The sequence below is a fragment of the Planococcus citri genome, chromosome 3 (genome assembly GCF_950023065.1).
Source record: "Planococcus citri chromosome 3, ihPlaCitr1.1, whole genome shotgun sequence".
Taxonomy (NCBI): Eukaryota; Metazoa; Arthropoda; class Insecta; order Hemiptera; family Pseudococcidae; genus Planococcus; species Planococcus citri.
The window spans coordinates 62,721,042-62,737,112 of NC_088679.1; the positions used below are offsets into that span (position 1 = coordinate 62,721,042).

At 34.6% G+C, this 16,071-nt stretch overlaps 2 protein-coding genes across 2 annotated transcripts in view; one reads left to right on the forward strand and one right to left on the reverse strand.

The window, feature by feature from the left end:
- The window catches only part of MCU (mitochondrial calcium uniporter), a 157,290-nt gene that overhangs the window by 112,696 nt on the left and 28,523 nt on the right, over window positions 1–16,071 (forward strand). The window contains exon 3 of the mRNA XM_065359098.1: window positions 9,367–9,417. Within this exon, the coding sequence (XP_065215170.1) occupies window positions 9,367–9,417 (51 nt within the window). The remainder of the gene's footprint in view (window positions 1–9,366; window positions 9,418–16,071) is intronic.
- The window catches only part of jv (javelin), an 85,474-nt gene that overhangs the window by 55,685 nt on the left and 13,718 nt on the right, over window positions 1–16,071 (reverse strand). The window contains exon 2 of the mRNA XM_065359096.1: window positions 14,353–14,549. The gene's annotated coding sequence lies outside the window, so the exon portion shown is untranslated. The remainder of the gene's footprint in view (window positions 1–14,352; window positions 14,550–16,071) is intronic.

The window sequence follows — 16,071 nt, forward strand, 5'->3', positions numbered from 1 at the left end:
CGAAATGGGCCAGATTAAAATTATCTAATCCTAATTTTAACCCTTACTTTGCTCGTAAGTAGGTAATATATCTAAAATATATGAAAAATGGCTCTACTTACGAGACGCTTCTACATTATTAGCAATAAAAGCATCGATAATGTGATTGGTGGAGTGTGTTCCAACACATACCCAACAATTCGCGTTAATCGTCTCCAATTAAGGGGTCTATTTTTTAAATACCTACGACGACTCTGAATTCTATATCGTAATACATTTTGATACTGGGTACATACTCTCATGGTCAACAAATGAGAGATGATCCAAAATGCCATAAAACGCGGTAATTCATTGAATTTACTTCACGATTACGTTAAATTTACACGAATTCACACCGAACAAGCGGGGAATAATTTAGGTTAAAAAGGCAAAGAGGCCAAAGCCTGAGATAGTCAAGAGAGTTGACCACTGTACCGAGAGCTCGAGATCTTGCACAGGTAGTGAAGAAGGTATTTTTCACCATCCTGGTCTAGACCCAGGATCGCGGTAATTTACGTACGTAACCTTTCCCCGCTACCTCTAAACCAGTTATTCTATGAAATACTACCACAGAGATAATTACAATAGTGACCACCAGAGGCAGTCAGGGCATATCTGCTCATCACAAATTGTAAATTTTCCAGAGCTTTTGCCCTTGCTTTGCTTAGGTCATTTAACATTGAAAAGGCGAAAAGCTGAAAAAGCGAAAAGACGAAAGGACTGAAAGACAGAAAGACTGAAAGACTGGATGAAAGAATGAATTAATAAAAATATAAAATAAAATAAAATTTCAGTATTCAGTTCGGTATCCTTCTGTCTAGTTCATCATTCGTTTCAAGTTCCAATGAAAGATGTTTGAGGGTTCAAATAAAAATTTTAAAAAGTTTTTGGAAAATTATGTTTTTCCATTGTGTCTATGCTTGAATACGAATTATTAATAAGCTTACAATTTTTGTTTGTTCTTTCAACAGAACGCTTCTCTTTTAAAAAATGTTAATACCATCGATTGAGCTCAGCACATTAAAATCTTGATTTTTCCCACTAAAAAACCAAAAAAAAAAAAAATATTCCCACCAAGTTTAAATAAGGGCCACTCTATTAAGCACACAGTCATGCTTGAAAAAAAAGGGCACAACTGTAGATCTATTTACGATATTTGGAGCTCATGATGTTCAAAAAAAATTTGGCACCCCGTCCCCCCCACCACCTGATCACTGTGTAATTCATTTTTCAAAAATCTGGAAAATTGGAGAAATTGGTGTGGAAAGCCTGGAAAAGTCAGGGTAAATCGGAAATTAGTGGACATCCTGCTTCAGAAGGTCTTTCCACAGGAAAAATTTCAAAAAAATCGCTGACCCCCCCCCCTACCACTTCAGGAAATTTTAAGTAGAACATTTTTTATGGAGACACTTTTTTTCGTATCGTGCATATTTCGGAGTGAAAATGCACAATAACCAAATTTGAGGGCTGATGGTTCACAAAAAGGGGGAAGCGTTCAACGGATTCATCGGAATACCTGAATTCGTGTTCAGCGTGTCAAAAAAAACTCCATTATGAATAAATTCAGCTTTCCGCTCCCACTTTTCCACATACCCCCTCCCTCCGACTTGAGCGAATTCTCCTAGACTAGTGCAAAAAAAATCGAAAAATAAATGTGAAGGATTGAAATAGTTCAACATTAGATTTCAGACCATGTTCTTTCCAAATCTCGTGGTGCTATTCAGAAAGGATTCTTTTGTCAGCTGCACCTTTTTTTTTTAGTGAATTTGAATTTTTTATCCTCATCAATCCTGTCTCTTCCTCATGAAATTGCTCCTTATCAATTCCGAACTCGTATTCACGACCATTGCTTCTTAATTACAGTGGAACCTCGATAACTCGAAATCCAAGGGGAATGGTCATTCATTCGGCTTATAGAGGTTTTCGAGATAATCAGTTTCGAGTTATGCAGATAAGATTTTAAGAGAGTTCGAGTTATAGAGGTTTTAAGAAATGAATGAATTTAGAGATATTATGTAAGTGCATAAAAGATAGAGGTATGAATTGAAATATTTGAGTTATAGAGGTAAACGCCAGACAACGTACGACTTATAGAGGCTTTCTCGCTATTCTCAGCTAAAGTTTAGCTCGGAGTTACAACTAAGATAAGGTGCACCGGGGCAAGTCAGAATGATTTTTCGCAATTTCAACTTTGACCAGCTGTTACTCCCCTTCTAATGAACCAATATGGATCAAATTTATTATGTAGGTTCCCATAAGGGTTCTTAACCTATGGTAAAAATTTAAGCGCGATTGACACAGTAGCTTTCGCTCAGTGGAATAAAATATAAACTGTCCTGACTTACCCCAATTGGGGGAAGTCAGAACAGGCTAAACTTTGCAGAGGCGTAGATCACAAACCGAGCGTCCTAGAAAAATTGCACATGAACAAAATTGTAGAGAATTTAATTCTCTTTGAGATCACTCTCATCAGATTTTCACTAGGACGCACGGTTCGTCCGCTATATACGAAAAACTAAGAAATAGAAAGTCTGTATTTTAGACCAAATTTAAAATAAGTTCAAAACAACAACAAAATACAATTGAACCAAAGACATCTAAAATGAAACTGAATCGCGAAAATTTTTATGCCGTGATGAAGTAGCGGTAGTACCCTCAAGTCACCTTTAGTGGCACTTTGCCAGATATAAACCTCTAGGTGCTAGAGCAAGTTCTCTAACTTACCCCGAATTCCAACTTCCCCCGGTGCACCTTATGTAAGTGCATAAAAGATAGAAGTGTGAATTGGAAAATGCTCGACAACGTACGACTTGTAGAGGTTTTCTTGTTTTTTCGGCAAAATTTTAGCTTCGAGTTATGACTGGTTTGTGTAGTGAATTTCGACTTATCCGAGTAAAGTTAACATTGAGTGTTATGGAGATTTCAAGGGGAATGGAGGTTGGTTCGGCTAATAGAGGTTTTCGAGTTAAAGAGTTTCGAGTTATCGAGGTTCCACTGTATATTACATACGTCTAATCATCGAGAGTAATGTTCTTTTCGCATAATAGAACGCCAAAAATATGTGCTCAAAATCTGATGAGATTAAAAATGATCTTTCGATAGATTTTTGAAGATCATTTCTCATCCTCATTTTATGGCAGGTGCATGTAGCTTTCGTTTAATAAAATCATAACGTACGGAAGACAATTCTCCTCATTCTACTAAAAAAAAACCATCTGATTTGACACATTTTTCCAACACAATCAACTCGAACGTGTCACTATATGTACCTATTCGTCAAAATACGAGTATTTCAGCGTGTTCAGCTCGTCGAGTCGGTCGTTGTCGACATATCAAACGTAAAATTTCAATTTTATCCCTTATATACGGTTGGATACGAGTATTTTCAACCGTTGGCAAAATATCGACTTTTTATTCGCCATTGTCGCCTTCGGTATACGCGAATATTTGCTACTTTATTATCGTAAATATTCCCCGAGGAAAAAAACGCGACAGTTTATTAGCCTTGTAAACATATTTTTGCGTTGCTAGTTTTCTCTGATAATAAGAATTTTCATATTTTCGTATAGCTTCCTTGTAGCCTCCTTCCCCTCTCACTTTGTCGTATCCAATTCGCTCGCCTACATCAGTGCTCAACGATCACGCTGCCTGCTGCTCTACCCTGTACGATATTTGCGTGTAGGAATTTTTTTCCTTCGTTGTTACGAGTTAATTTATTTTTATGGCTCGTCTTTTTAGCATTTTAAATGTAATTTGGTTGAGAGCCTGCGACAGTTTTTCAATTTATTGTACGCGGTTTTTGGTTTTTATTTTAATAAAATGATTTTTTTGTGTCAAGTGCCAATTTTGTAGATTTTGGGTACTGAATTTTAAAATTGTGTCAAGTGTTGAGTTTTCCCCTTATTTTTCTAATCCAGCTTTTGAAAAAATATGTGATTTTTTGCAAATTCATCAATTAAACACCATTTTGTATATGAAAATTCAGCTTAAAAAATGAAAAAAAAACTAGAAAAAGTGGTCCAAAACGTATACCAGTGAAACCAAACGGTGGAAAAAAAATTGAGAAAATTGACCAATCGTCTGAAAAATTTATAAGTTGAGAAAATATAGGGAGTCTGTCATTTCCAAAGTGCTACGAGTATTTATTTCTCATTTTTCTGCTTGGTTTTTTCATTTTCGTAATACTTTTGCTTTTCTACATTTTTCACATTTCTGAATGTCACTTTCAATTGTATTGTAAAGGTTTACTGGTTGTGTGTACTATTTTGCCTTTTAAGATCGAATTCAGCTCTTTCGTTTTCCTTGAAAATGTCGAAAACAATAGTTCGCGATGTTTTCTTTCAACGATTATTGCAGAAACAATTTTTTATATTTTTATAAAAAAGAGATGTGAGAAATAAACGTCGATATTAGTTCAAATTTGGTAAACTGAAAATTGAGCATTTTTTATTTTCAGTGCAGTAGACGTCTTTTCCTCGAGTTGAATCGTAAAAAATAGCCAGAAAAAAAGGCTTATAGCGAATGTTAAAATATCACCACTGAAAAAAGGGCAAAATAAAAATCATGAAAACCTTTAACAAAACTACGTTCAATACAGATTTTCCCTTTTAAAGTTCTACGAGATAATCAGATAGCCAATTTCTCGCTTTTAACGACCTTTTTTTTTTCATATCTTCCAACCCCTGTTGAATAAATGTTACTCGAATATGCGATCTTTTAAACTGGATTTCGATAAAAAAAAAAAAAAACCAATTTACAAATTCGAGAAGAAGGTCAAATTTCCTTGAAAAATTCTAATACCGATAAAAACGAGGTGATAACGTACTTAAAAGCTTTCGGCTAACTTGAAAACAACTTTTGAAAGCGTTTCCGCGTTTTCAACTCAGTACTATATAGAATGTTACAAAATCTATTTATTTGTCCATGTAAAACACTCGAATACAGATAGAGTTTTAAAAAAATCGTATACAACAACTACATACATACTACATTTCAAAGACCTAAACAAATACCAAAAAGGAAAAAAAGCTCTTCGAAGGGTCGTATTTTGAAATCCGTTAGAAATAGAAATTAATTACAATCTGACCGCAGCAACCTTTGGAAAAATAAATGCGTAACGTATCCGCGTACCTACGTAATTCAACGAGTTGGCCAAACAGCCGTAAAAAATTACCGAATTAATAAGTATAAATATTTACGTTGGTAAAAGTATGGCCTTAGGTGGTATTTATAGCGTCTAAAAAATGCCGAATGTAATTAAAAATGAAATTAATTTCATAATATTGTTGGTTATATAGCGTAATCTATCGGAGAAGACCGATATTTACCAAAATGTTTTGTTTGGTGTGCCTAGCTAGACCTACAGGTACACCGGTGTTGATTTTAAAGGTGAGAAATTGGGTCAAAAATGTTAATTTAATGATATAGTCGTCTTTGCAGCGAAACAGTCTGCGGTGAAATGTTCATTTGCCACGAAAGCTCGTAGCTATTTTTATATGAATAATTTTTCAACATGTTATTTCCGTGCATTTTTCCCGTTATACGTGTTAATTATTATTTAATCGAGGGGTATTTTATTATTATTTTTTCCTCCGTGTTTCTTTGTTGTGCTTTGGTGCGTTAATAGCGACGTTTTTTTCGACCTTTGTGTAGGAAATGATTCAGATGAACCTTGTACGATTTCGAAATTTAACGATATCGAAGAAATACTTTTGATAAGGGTGGTGTTCCAACCGACAGATGAATTCTTGAGCACAGTGGGGGGGGGTGTTGAAAAATCAGAGGACTTTGAAGGTGAAAAAAAATTACGTAATTAAGCTAGAAATCCCTTTTCTGTCTTTTCAAATCAAGTGGAAAAATTTGGTGCCAATTTTGGGCGATGGTCTAAACCTCATCTTTACCTCTGAGCCAAAAATTTTCCGAAATTTTGTGCCATTTTGGGTGATGGCCTAACCGCATCTTGATCTCCGACGGCCAAAATCTTTCGATGAAACGATCCCTTAAACCGGGAACGTGATCCTGAACCTCAGAGCACTTATCTCGATCCCTGATCCCCTACATTTTTCGGATACGAAATTCAAGATCGCTAGAAAAAATTGGTAAAAAATCCTGAGACTGGGAACAATTTTCAGTAATTTTTTGGGAGGGAGAAGAGAGGGCAAAGAAAGTCGTGCTTGTATTTTTTTTTTCAAATTCTGGAATATTAAAGGTCTCAATGGTGACCAAATAGGTTTAAAATGAAGGTGCTAAAAAGTTCATACCAACAACTACACTACTTTGTATATGTTTTTTTCCTCACTAAATCCCAGAGTCGGTCGAGTCGTAATCATTCATCAATTCGATATTACTAGTTGTGTTAGAAACGATTTAAAACCACCCTTCAGCCCTCAGAAATGTGAAAATGGTAGAAAAACTAGAAAACCTCTTTTATCAAGTTGTTGGGGTGAAGATTTAGGAATTTTTGGAACCACTGAATGCAATTTTTCCAATTTTTTCGGCTTTTGAAGGCTGAAGAGGGATTTAGATCCTACCACTTGAAGAGTCGGAGGTTTGAAATTTTTGGCACTTTCATTTGAGCTCATTTGGCATCCGTGGAAATCTTGTTTTTTTTTCAAAGCAAAAAAAAGGAAAAGTGAAACATTTTGGAATTTTTTAAACTAATTTTTTTACAATTTTAAAACCCACAAAGGCAAGAAATTTTTTTATGTAAATTGCCTTGATCCTGATCTTGATCGTTTATATTGTGAACCGTGATCCTGAACAAAATTGATCGGGATCACGAGCCTTGCCCTGGCCTACAGTGACATTCTGGAAAATCAAGTTTTTCAAAAAGACGTTCTAAAATCGTATTTTCGAAATATTAGGAAAGTCTAATTAGTATTTTCGAAAGCTTTTCTGGTTTCAGCCCCAATTTCGAACAAATAGTGGGAGGCACCGAGAATTTAAGAATTTTGAATTAGTGAAAGTCGGTTTGTCTTTCCATTGAAAAGTTCAGACAATTTTCATTCCTTTCATAGCTAGGAAGCTGATTTTTTTTTTTTTAATTGAAAGCTTTAGACGAGTAGGTACTTGACATTCAGCAAAAACCGAATTTTGATTTTAAGAGCCCCAAATTCAGAGAAGATAGTCATAAAATCAACATGAAATTTTTTGGAATTTTTTTTCTCGTTTAAAATTTTAATTAATTTGATCACATAAAAGTCAAGATATGGTCCAAAAAATTTAACCACAATAAAAATTTGAACCATTTGACCTTCATATCATTGGTTTTATAATTTTCCAAAAAAAATTAAGGAGGATTGAGGAATTGCATTCTGAAAATATGCGGATATTTGAACTCAGCAGCGTCGAAAATCCAACAAACTCTCTTGACACTGAACTGAGGGTGACTCCAAAAAAAAATTGAGCGAAATCAGAGGACTTGACTTCATCTTTGATTCGAATTTGATACGAGTATGAAATGATTATAAAATAAATATGTATTTTTTACATCGCACCGATTAATCGACTTTCTCGAATTTGAAAAAAAAAGAAATGCTGGTGAATAATTTTGCGTCTGGAAAATTTCGTGAAATGAAATTTACATCCAATTTGTGTTCAAGCTATGTGGTTTGGTGATATTTCGTTGAAAGTGTAATTTTATCAAAATGCAATTTCCTCAATGATTCCGATTTTTCCCCACATTGATGTATCAATTTTTTCAATGAAAGCTAAAAGCAAATCCATAATTCAATTACTTTTTTCTTCAAATACATAAAAGCTTGCTTCAATTTTTTCATTTTGTTTTTTTATTTTTCAAATAACTAAAGTGAAACGCTATTTAGAAATATCGGCGTATCTCTTTTTAGTAAAGACCAAGTCCCAGGTGACGCCGAATATCTCTTTAAAGAAAAAAAAAAGGTCACATTCAAATGAAGATCGTACACACAAATACAAAGTACTCTTTCGAGAAAACAATTTCGAGAAATATGAAATTTACGTTTATTTTTCTATAGCCTTTTACGTATTCTAGATTTGTTTGAATTCTGCGGATTTATACTCAAAGCAGACGAGGTAGGAGGGGCAGAAGTAATTCGGCAGGATATAATTTTAAATTGATATGATCTGCTATTTTGGCAAAGATTGTTCCAGTCCCGAAAAAAAAACACAAGGCAATTGAGTGAGAAAATTTTTCTCCTCGAAAAAATACCATCAAAATAGGCAACCCATAACACAATATTATTTGCTTCCATTTCAGTGTGAAATTTAGTCGATTTTCAATCGAATTCGCGAATTCGAATGGAGCTAATTTACCGTGACCGAGAAAATCGAAAGAGAAAAAGGAAAACTTTCGGATATTTAAAATTGAAATTTTACTCGCAAAACCATAAAATTATTTCCACCGAGTGAACATCGCATCAGCCCAAATTGGAATGAATTATGGTTTTTTCTTTTCTTTTTACTCTCTAATAGGGTAATTTTCCGCGTATAAAAAAAAAATATCTCACCGGAGGGTTATTCCTTGTCGAAAAAACGTCAGCTGTCTCGGGTAATTGTCGAAGGAAACGAGTGTTTTACGAGAAATATTATTTTTATCGCGTATATTCTCTTCTTGAAGCGTTTGTATCGTGCTCCTTCGGCGTGTTACGTAGACAATTTTATTAACGTGTTACGCTCGGTTTAAAATGATGTACTCACTCGTACGATAGCTCTGTCATGCCAAGGTAGATACCCGAAATCGTAGAATAGTAGCTGTTAGCGAGTTCATTATTTATCAGTAGTACTTTCACGTTTATGGCTAATCTAAACGTGTGATCGATGAAAACACTGAAAAGTGTTGCTGTTGAGTGTTGGTGCAACGTTTTTGCCAATTAGTTAACAATCTAGTATATGTATAGTTGAACGTGGATTTTAACCTTTACCTGGCTGTTGTGGCTGAATTGAAAGCTCTGTGTAATTTAGTATGCTCGAGATAGTTGCAATTTCTAATGAATTTTTGGTGGAAGGGGGCAGAGGGTGGTTGACAGTCTTGGAATATGATTTTTTGATTGGTAGGATAATAAAATAATCGATGGTCCACTAAACTGGTCATTTTCAGTGACATAGCAAGGAGAGAGATGGCGATAAAGGCGATTGCCTTCCTCCTCCATTGCACCCCCCCCCATAATTCACGAAGAATTTATATGAAAATATAACCCAACTTTTATCATATTTCATCTTTTCGAGAAAATCCCCTCCCCTCCTCCCTCCAGGGTTAAAAACAACATCCTTATACAAAATAAAACACTGACACAAAAATAAAATTCTATTTTTGGGGTTGGTTTATTAATTTAGAAAATTAATTTTGTTGTTATTTTTTATTTGTTTTAGATGCTAACGAAAGAGTCCCAAGTTCCGGGTCAAGTTTACCAGAAACCACGGGTAAGTCAGACGATTTATGAAAATTTCCTACGCTTTTTCGACAAATTGTTATCTACATTACGAATCGTGTTACGTTTGATGTAACAATATACCGAGACCCAATTACCGCAAAGTTCCCTTTTTTTCTTTTTTTTTGAACGAGGAAAAGCTATGAAAAAAGCCAACCACGAAATATGGCCATCGATTGTTGCGATGTAATTTCGGTATCTGGCATATTTGAAGTTTGGCTGGATGAAATGACGCGGCGCTCTGCAAAACGAATTACAAAGGCTGTAACGTCGCGTCGGGTTATAAATTGAAAAATAAATTTCGTTACTGTTTATAAGGCCAGGATTTAATTAAATTTTTTACCGTGTTTACTGTTGTATTTAAATCGACGACGACGGCGTAATTTCAAAGATCCCCGAGACTCGTTTAGTTTATATACCATTTTCCGATGTTGTAGCTGGTACCTACCTAACAGAGAGAAGTAGTTAACAATAATTTTCTTGTTGGCGCTTCGGCGTTAATTTTTTTCCTCTGTTGAGGTCGACTTTGTACGTGTATTATTGAGGCGGTTTTTTTTCCATTTCTCGCCTTCTTTTCTATTTCCATGTCTATTGTTAGCTTCTATACTATGTTGACTTTTTAAATGATCTGTGTCGTTTTTCTGCATTGTGATGGAAATATTATTATGTATTGAGCGGGAGGAACTTGTTGTTTGGAGTGAGACTTGTGTTGGTGGTGTTGTTTTATTAATTGAAAAGTTCGTTTTGGAATTAAAAATTAATTCTTGGTTTTATCGAAAGGTCGATGCCACGAATCGTGTTTGGGATGATAGTTAATTATGATGGTGATTGTTTTCGAAGCTTTTTCTTTACGGAATGGTGTTTGAATTTCGATTTTCAAATTTTGAATTAAGTGCAGGTTAAAATGTTATTAACGATTTGGGTGATATAATTTTTGAACGTATCGGTTTGCTGACTTTTGACAGGGTGCCTATTGATCGCGAAGTGGTCATTTTTCACTTTCTCAAGCGAAGAAATTTTTTATTACCGACTTTGCCGTGAAACGGAAAGTCAAGGTATTGTATTTGTCATGATGGTTCAAGAATTGGGTGGGGGTGGATTTTCTTGACGTTTCGGAGTGTGCTGATCACGATAAGACGTATGGCGCAAAACGAGATAAGTTTATATATATACATATTTATATATTGATATATTGATTTATATATCAATTTATGTATAAATTTGTGCCGGGCTGAACTCAAAAGCTCCGAACTTTAAGTCGAAACTGATGATGGCAAAATATTGCTCTGATACTGAACTAGAGAAATTTTTAATTTGGTCGAAATCGATTCAGCCGTTTACGAGATATGAACGTTTAAGTGTGTTTCAACGTTATGGATAAGCAGAAATTTGTGTAAACCCTTATATCTCGCAAACGGCTCACCCCCAACAAACAGATGGGGTGGTTAGGGTGTGTAGGTTGCAGATTGGTACGCCGGAGGTCGGGTGATCGAATCCCGCGCGAGTCAAGAAGAGAAAATTTTTTGTTGATTTTTTTTTAAATTTTTTTGTTAATTTTATCCGTCCAAAATTTTTTTGCCATAAAAAATCAAAATTTTTCAAAAATTTCTAGTGTAATTTTTGTTTAAACAAAAAACATCAAGTTTCCGGTAAATAGCCAGTAAATTTTGATAATTTTTTTTTTGGTGAATTAATAGTAATTTTTAGTAGGTAAATAAAATGATTAGTTATTTTTGGTGAATTACTCGTAATTAAAGTTGGTCGAAAATTTTGGTAAATTGCTTGGGTAATTTTAGGTAAATTGGTAAAGTTTGGTAAATTGGTAAAAACCTTTGGCAGTAAATTACTGGGGTAATTAAAATTCGGTAAAAAATTGGTGAATTAGTGAGGAAATGTCTGGTAAATTACTGAGGTGAATGTTGGTAAAATGCTGGGGTAATTCTTGGTAAATTGTAAAATTGGTAAATTAGTGGGTAATGTCTGGTAAATTACTGAGGTAAATGTTAGTAAATTCATAAATTGCTGGGGTAATTTTTGGTAAATTCGTAAATTTTGGTAAATGGGTAAATTTTGGTAAATGGGTAAATTTTGGTAAATTGATAAATTTTGGTAAATTGGTAAATTTTGGTTAATTGGTAAATTTGTAAATTTGGGTAAATTGGTAAATTTCTGTAAATTGGTAAATTTTGGTAAATCCGTAAATTTTGGTAAATTTGTTTATTTTCCTGTATAACAGAGCAAAGTCGGTTAATCTTGCCTACTGCGCAAGATGTTTTTTTTATTATAATTTTTTTTTTTTTTTCGTAGATACTACTTGGTAGGAATTTTTCAATTTTTTTCATTTTTATTAGTGGCAAAACTGATATTGTTTTCTGTATGGGGAAGGAGAAGGGGGGGGGAGTTGGATGGGAATGGAAGAACGGAAAAGGTAATGAAATGTTATAAAATTTTCAAAATTCTCAACTCACTTCTTCAGGGCTTTGAAGCGTTTTCTGCTAAAAATCTGGACAAATTTTATAGTTTGCCTTGAAAATACTGCATGTTACTTCAAAAATAATTGATTTTAATTTTATTATTAATTTATTTCTGGAAATGGAACCAGTCATTTGTTGAGAAACTGTGTTTCTTTTTTTATTGTGGGGGGGGGGGAGGTTGTTTCTGAGGTCTGGTCGCGATTTTGAGCCTGCAGATAACTACGAAAATGTATTTTTTGGGCTCAAAATTCTGAAAAAAAATTTCCAAAAATGGTCAAAAAATGCAATTGAGCAACTACGAATCTGAGAATCGTCATTTCTAGTCAAAAGTCGAGTATTTTGAGGTTTGGTCACGATTTTGAGTCTCCAGATACGAAAAGGTACTTATTGGGCTCAAAATTTTCAAAAAATTTCCACAAATGGTCAAAAAATGCAATTGAGCAACTACGAACTTGGGAATCGTCATTTCTAGTCAAAAGTCGAGTATCCTGTGCATTGGTTGCGATTGTGGGTCTAATCATCCGGAAGGGTATTTTTTAGGTCCAAAATTACCAAAAAAATTAGATACCCAATTCCAGGGTATCTAATAGATATGGAAAGTAGTGAAAAAGTAGTGAATTTAGTCAGAAAGGAAGTGAAAAAAATAAAAAAATTCAAACGCTCGACAAAAATCTTCAAATCATTGAAAAAAAAATCATTTTTGATGGAATTAAAAAATACTCTTGTGTACAAATTGTCTACCAATTTCAATTTTTTTGAAAATTTCCCCGTGAAAAAATTTAACTTGTTATTTTTTGTGTGTGGGGGGGAGGTCGAGTGAAGAGCGTTCTGGAAAATTGGGTTGAATAAAAGTTCTATAGTGAAAATGTAGTGATTTTTTTTCAAAAAAAATTCCGTTAGATACTTACTATGAATTCGGGAAATCGTCATTTGTAGTCAGAAGTCGAGTACCTTTGGGTTTTTACGCGATTTAGAGTCTGCGTATCCAAAAGGGCATTTTTTTGACCTAAATTTTTCAAAAAATTACTCAAAATGGCCGAAACACGTGATTGGTTAGCATAACTTTCAGAATCGTCTATTCACAATTGTAATTTCAGACGATTTCAAAAAGTTGTAAAGGTCCAATCGTATTTTTCCACCATTTTAGGCCAACTTTTTTGAAAATTTTGAGCCTCAAAAAATACCCTGTGAGCCTTATCATATTTTATCACTGTTTAAGGCACATTTTTTCATTTTTTCAAATGGCGGAATGGGTCAAAAATCAAAATTTTTGCAACTTTTGGACCCTTGTAGGATTAGTAATTTTACGATTAGGCAGCTATAAATTTTATGGTGGATTACCCTCCCTAGGAGTGCTCTTACTTTGAAAAAAATCGAGTCGAATCGGGTTATTGCTCACTCATGTTTTTCTAGAATATTTGGAGAAACAAAACAGAAGCCTTCATAACTTTCTGCGAAGAAAATTCTCATTTTGACACACAACTGGAAATTGATTTAACAATTTGAAAAAAATTTAGCTGATTTGTCTTGGTATATTTTGTAATTATTTGTGTTTTTTTGGAGTGATAATCTCGGATATTGGAGTAACTTTTCAATAATACTCCTCAGTGTACCTCTGATCTGCAAATTTCTAGGTGAATTGAAAAAATTGTGACATAGCATCTTCACTTCATATAAGGAAGTCGAGTTCATAATTTTATTCGTTTTTTCGATAGTCCAAGTTTTGATTTTTTTTTAATGATCGATTGAAATATCTGATAAAATAGAAGTAAATCGTCAATGCCTCAGTTACTTTTCAAATTAGAAAATGTTTTCAATTTTTATAACATTTGTCTATAAATTCTGAAATTTATATTCTCTTTTCCGAACCCTCAAACATTGTATTCGTGTGAGTAGGGAAAAGAATGAGAATTCGGTATCGAATCGTGCCTAGAATCTTAAAATTTTACAATTTCGCTGGAATATTGATCCTGCGGTAAAACTCCGAACACGAGGGAAAAAAATTGGAACATCGTGTCATACTCCAAATAAGCTTTGTTCAGATTAAATATTTACTACTCGATGGTACTAGTATTAGGTATGCGAGATCAATGAGCGATTGAACGTACAATTTAAGCGATGGAATTAGGCTGTAAAAAAAATTTATACGAGTATATTATGATACATAGGAAGAGAATACATAGTAGGTACCATATGTATAAGTATTGCAGTGGTAATAAAGTTAGACATTTTCTTTTAACAGCCTATATAATACTGGCGAATACTTCGATGTTGAGGTATTAAAAGAAAAAAAAGCAAGCGAGCAAGCGCGCTATTAAACATCAAAATAGTGTTTATTATGTTTCCTATATATGCGTTGGAGTATAGTTAAATTTGACCTATTTTGTTGATAATTGTACATGTGCATACATTGTTACAGTAGGTACTAGATAGCTTAGCTGCATATCGCTTACCTGGTTCTAATTTCAGCCTGTCTGCGCTGGGCGGGACCTCGGACCGGTTGTCCCTTGGACACCACATAGCGAGGATCGCCGAATAACCCGGTCCTTTTTTTGCGACCACTGCTGCTGGTGGGTTTCTCTTGGACTATTAATTGACCACCGGCCGAGTAAACGCCCCCTATTTTGGAATGATATCGAAAACCGTGCCCCTGAAAATGAAAAATAATAATATCGTTAGTCGTTTTTAAAGCTCGAGTGGTTGCGAATTAAGTCGAAGACGACGAAGTCGATTAATTTTAAACGCATCATCTCCGCGGCTTCGTTTCGTGACCGGGTGAAATTTGGCGGAAAATTCAAATTAGCATAAGCTTATTGAAAATAAAAAAAAGGTAACGAATGGCGAAGAATAATTTATGGGAGTGAATCACGATGGTTATAATGCGCGAGCTTTACGAGTAGGTATTCGAATGCTATGAAGTAAAATAACGAAGAGGAAATAGGATATAGAGTCGAGAAAATAAATTCCGATGTTTGGAAAAATACGAGTATCTAGCCCAACGTAAGATTGGTCATGTTTGGTTTTCGGATTTGTTTGTTATGCTTTAGCGACCTTGCTTCGTGGAACGCGACCGTTAATTACCAAGCTGGAGAAATTTCCCTCTGTGACCTATGTTGCGTGTAATTCCGCCATAATCACGACGTATTTAATTAATCCTACGTATCGCTATTATCCCGAGCACGTGTGATCGATGCGATGTGTGGTATTTATAAATCGTTCGTATCTCTTGTGCATTATGTGCTAGATGCACTGGGTTGTCATGTGAGTGTAGTATAACTTGAGGACTAATTGTCGATTGATAGGTCATTACGTTGAGGTATCCTAAAAGTAGTGTGGAACAGTAGAACATCAATTAGTGATAGTTGCATTGCAGTTGTTCGATTTTGCTGTACTGGGACAATGTTGGAGCTAGATTCGATAATATGTATTCTAGTACATATCTGAAACTGGGGAGATTCCAAATGATTCGAATTTCGGTTATTAAGGGTTTTTTGGATTATTGGGTTAATTCATTTTCAATATTTTTATTACCTAGGTAAGTACATACGTTATTTTTTTCCTCATTACCTACGTTGAATCAGTTCCTTGAGCCAGTTTCCAAAGAATAAAACAAAAGTTGGAAATTTTTATTTTTTAAATCAAGCTCAAAAGAACTCACCACTCCCCGATTTAAACAAAACCGAGCTAGAATAGATTGAAACAGTATGTATGTAGGTATGTCCTAAAACCACTGTAACCAACGTTTCAAGTAACTGATAACTTATGAAATATCCATTGAGTCAGACACAGTCTTCAATCAGTGGATGTTTTCAGACTAAAGTAAGAACCAGTGGTTGGGAAGGTACTGTTTTTAACCAGTTGATGCTTTCAGACCGAAGTAAGAACCAGTGGTTGTGACAGACACTGTTTTTAATCAGTGGATGTTTTCAGACTCAAGTAAGAATCAGTGGTTGGGACAGACACTGTTTTTAATCAGTGGGTGTTTACAGACCCAAGTAAGAACCAGTGGTTGGGACAGACACTGTTTGTGTTTTCAGACCCAAGTAAGAACCAGTGGTTGTCACAGACACTGTTTTTAATCAGTGGGTGTTTACAGACTCAAGTAAGAACCAGCGGTTGAGACACACACTGTTTTCAATCAGTGGGTGCTTTCAGACCCAAATGAGAACCCG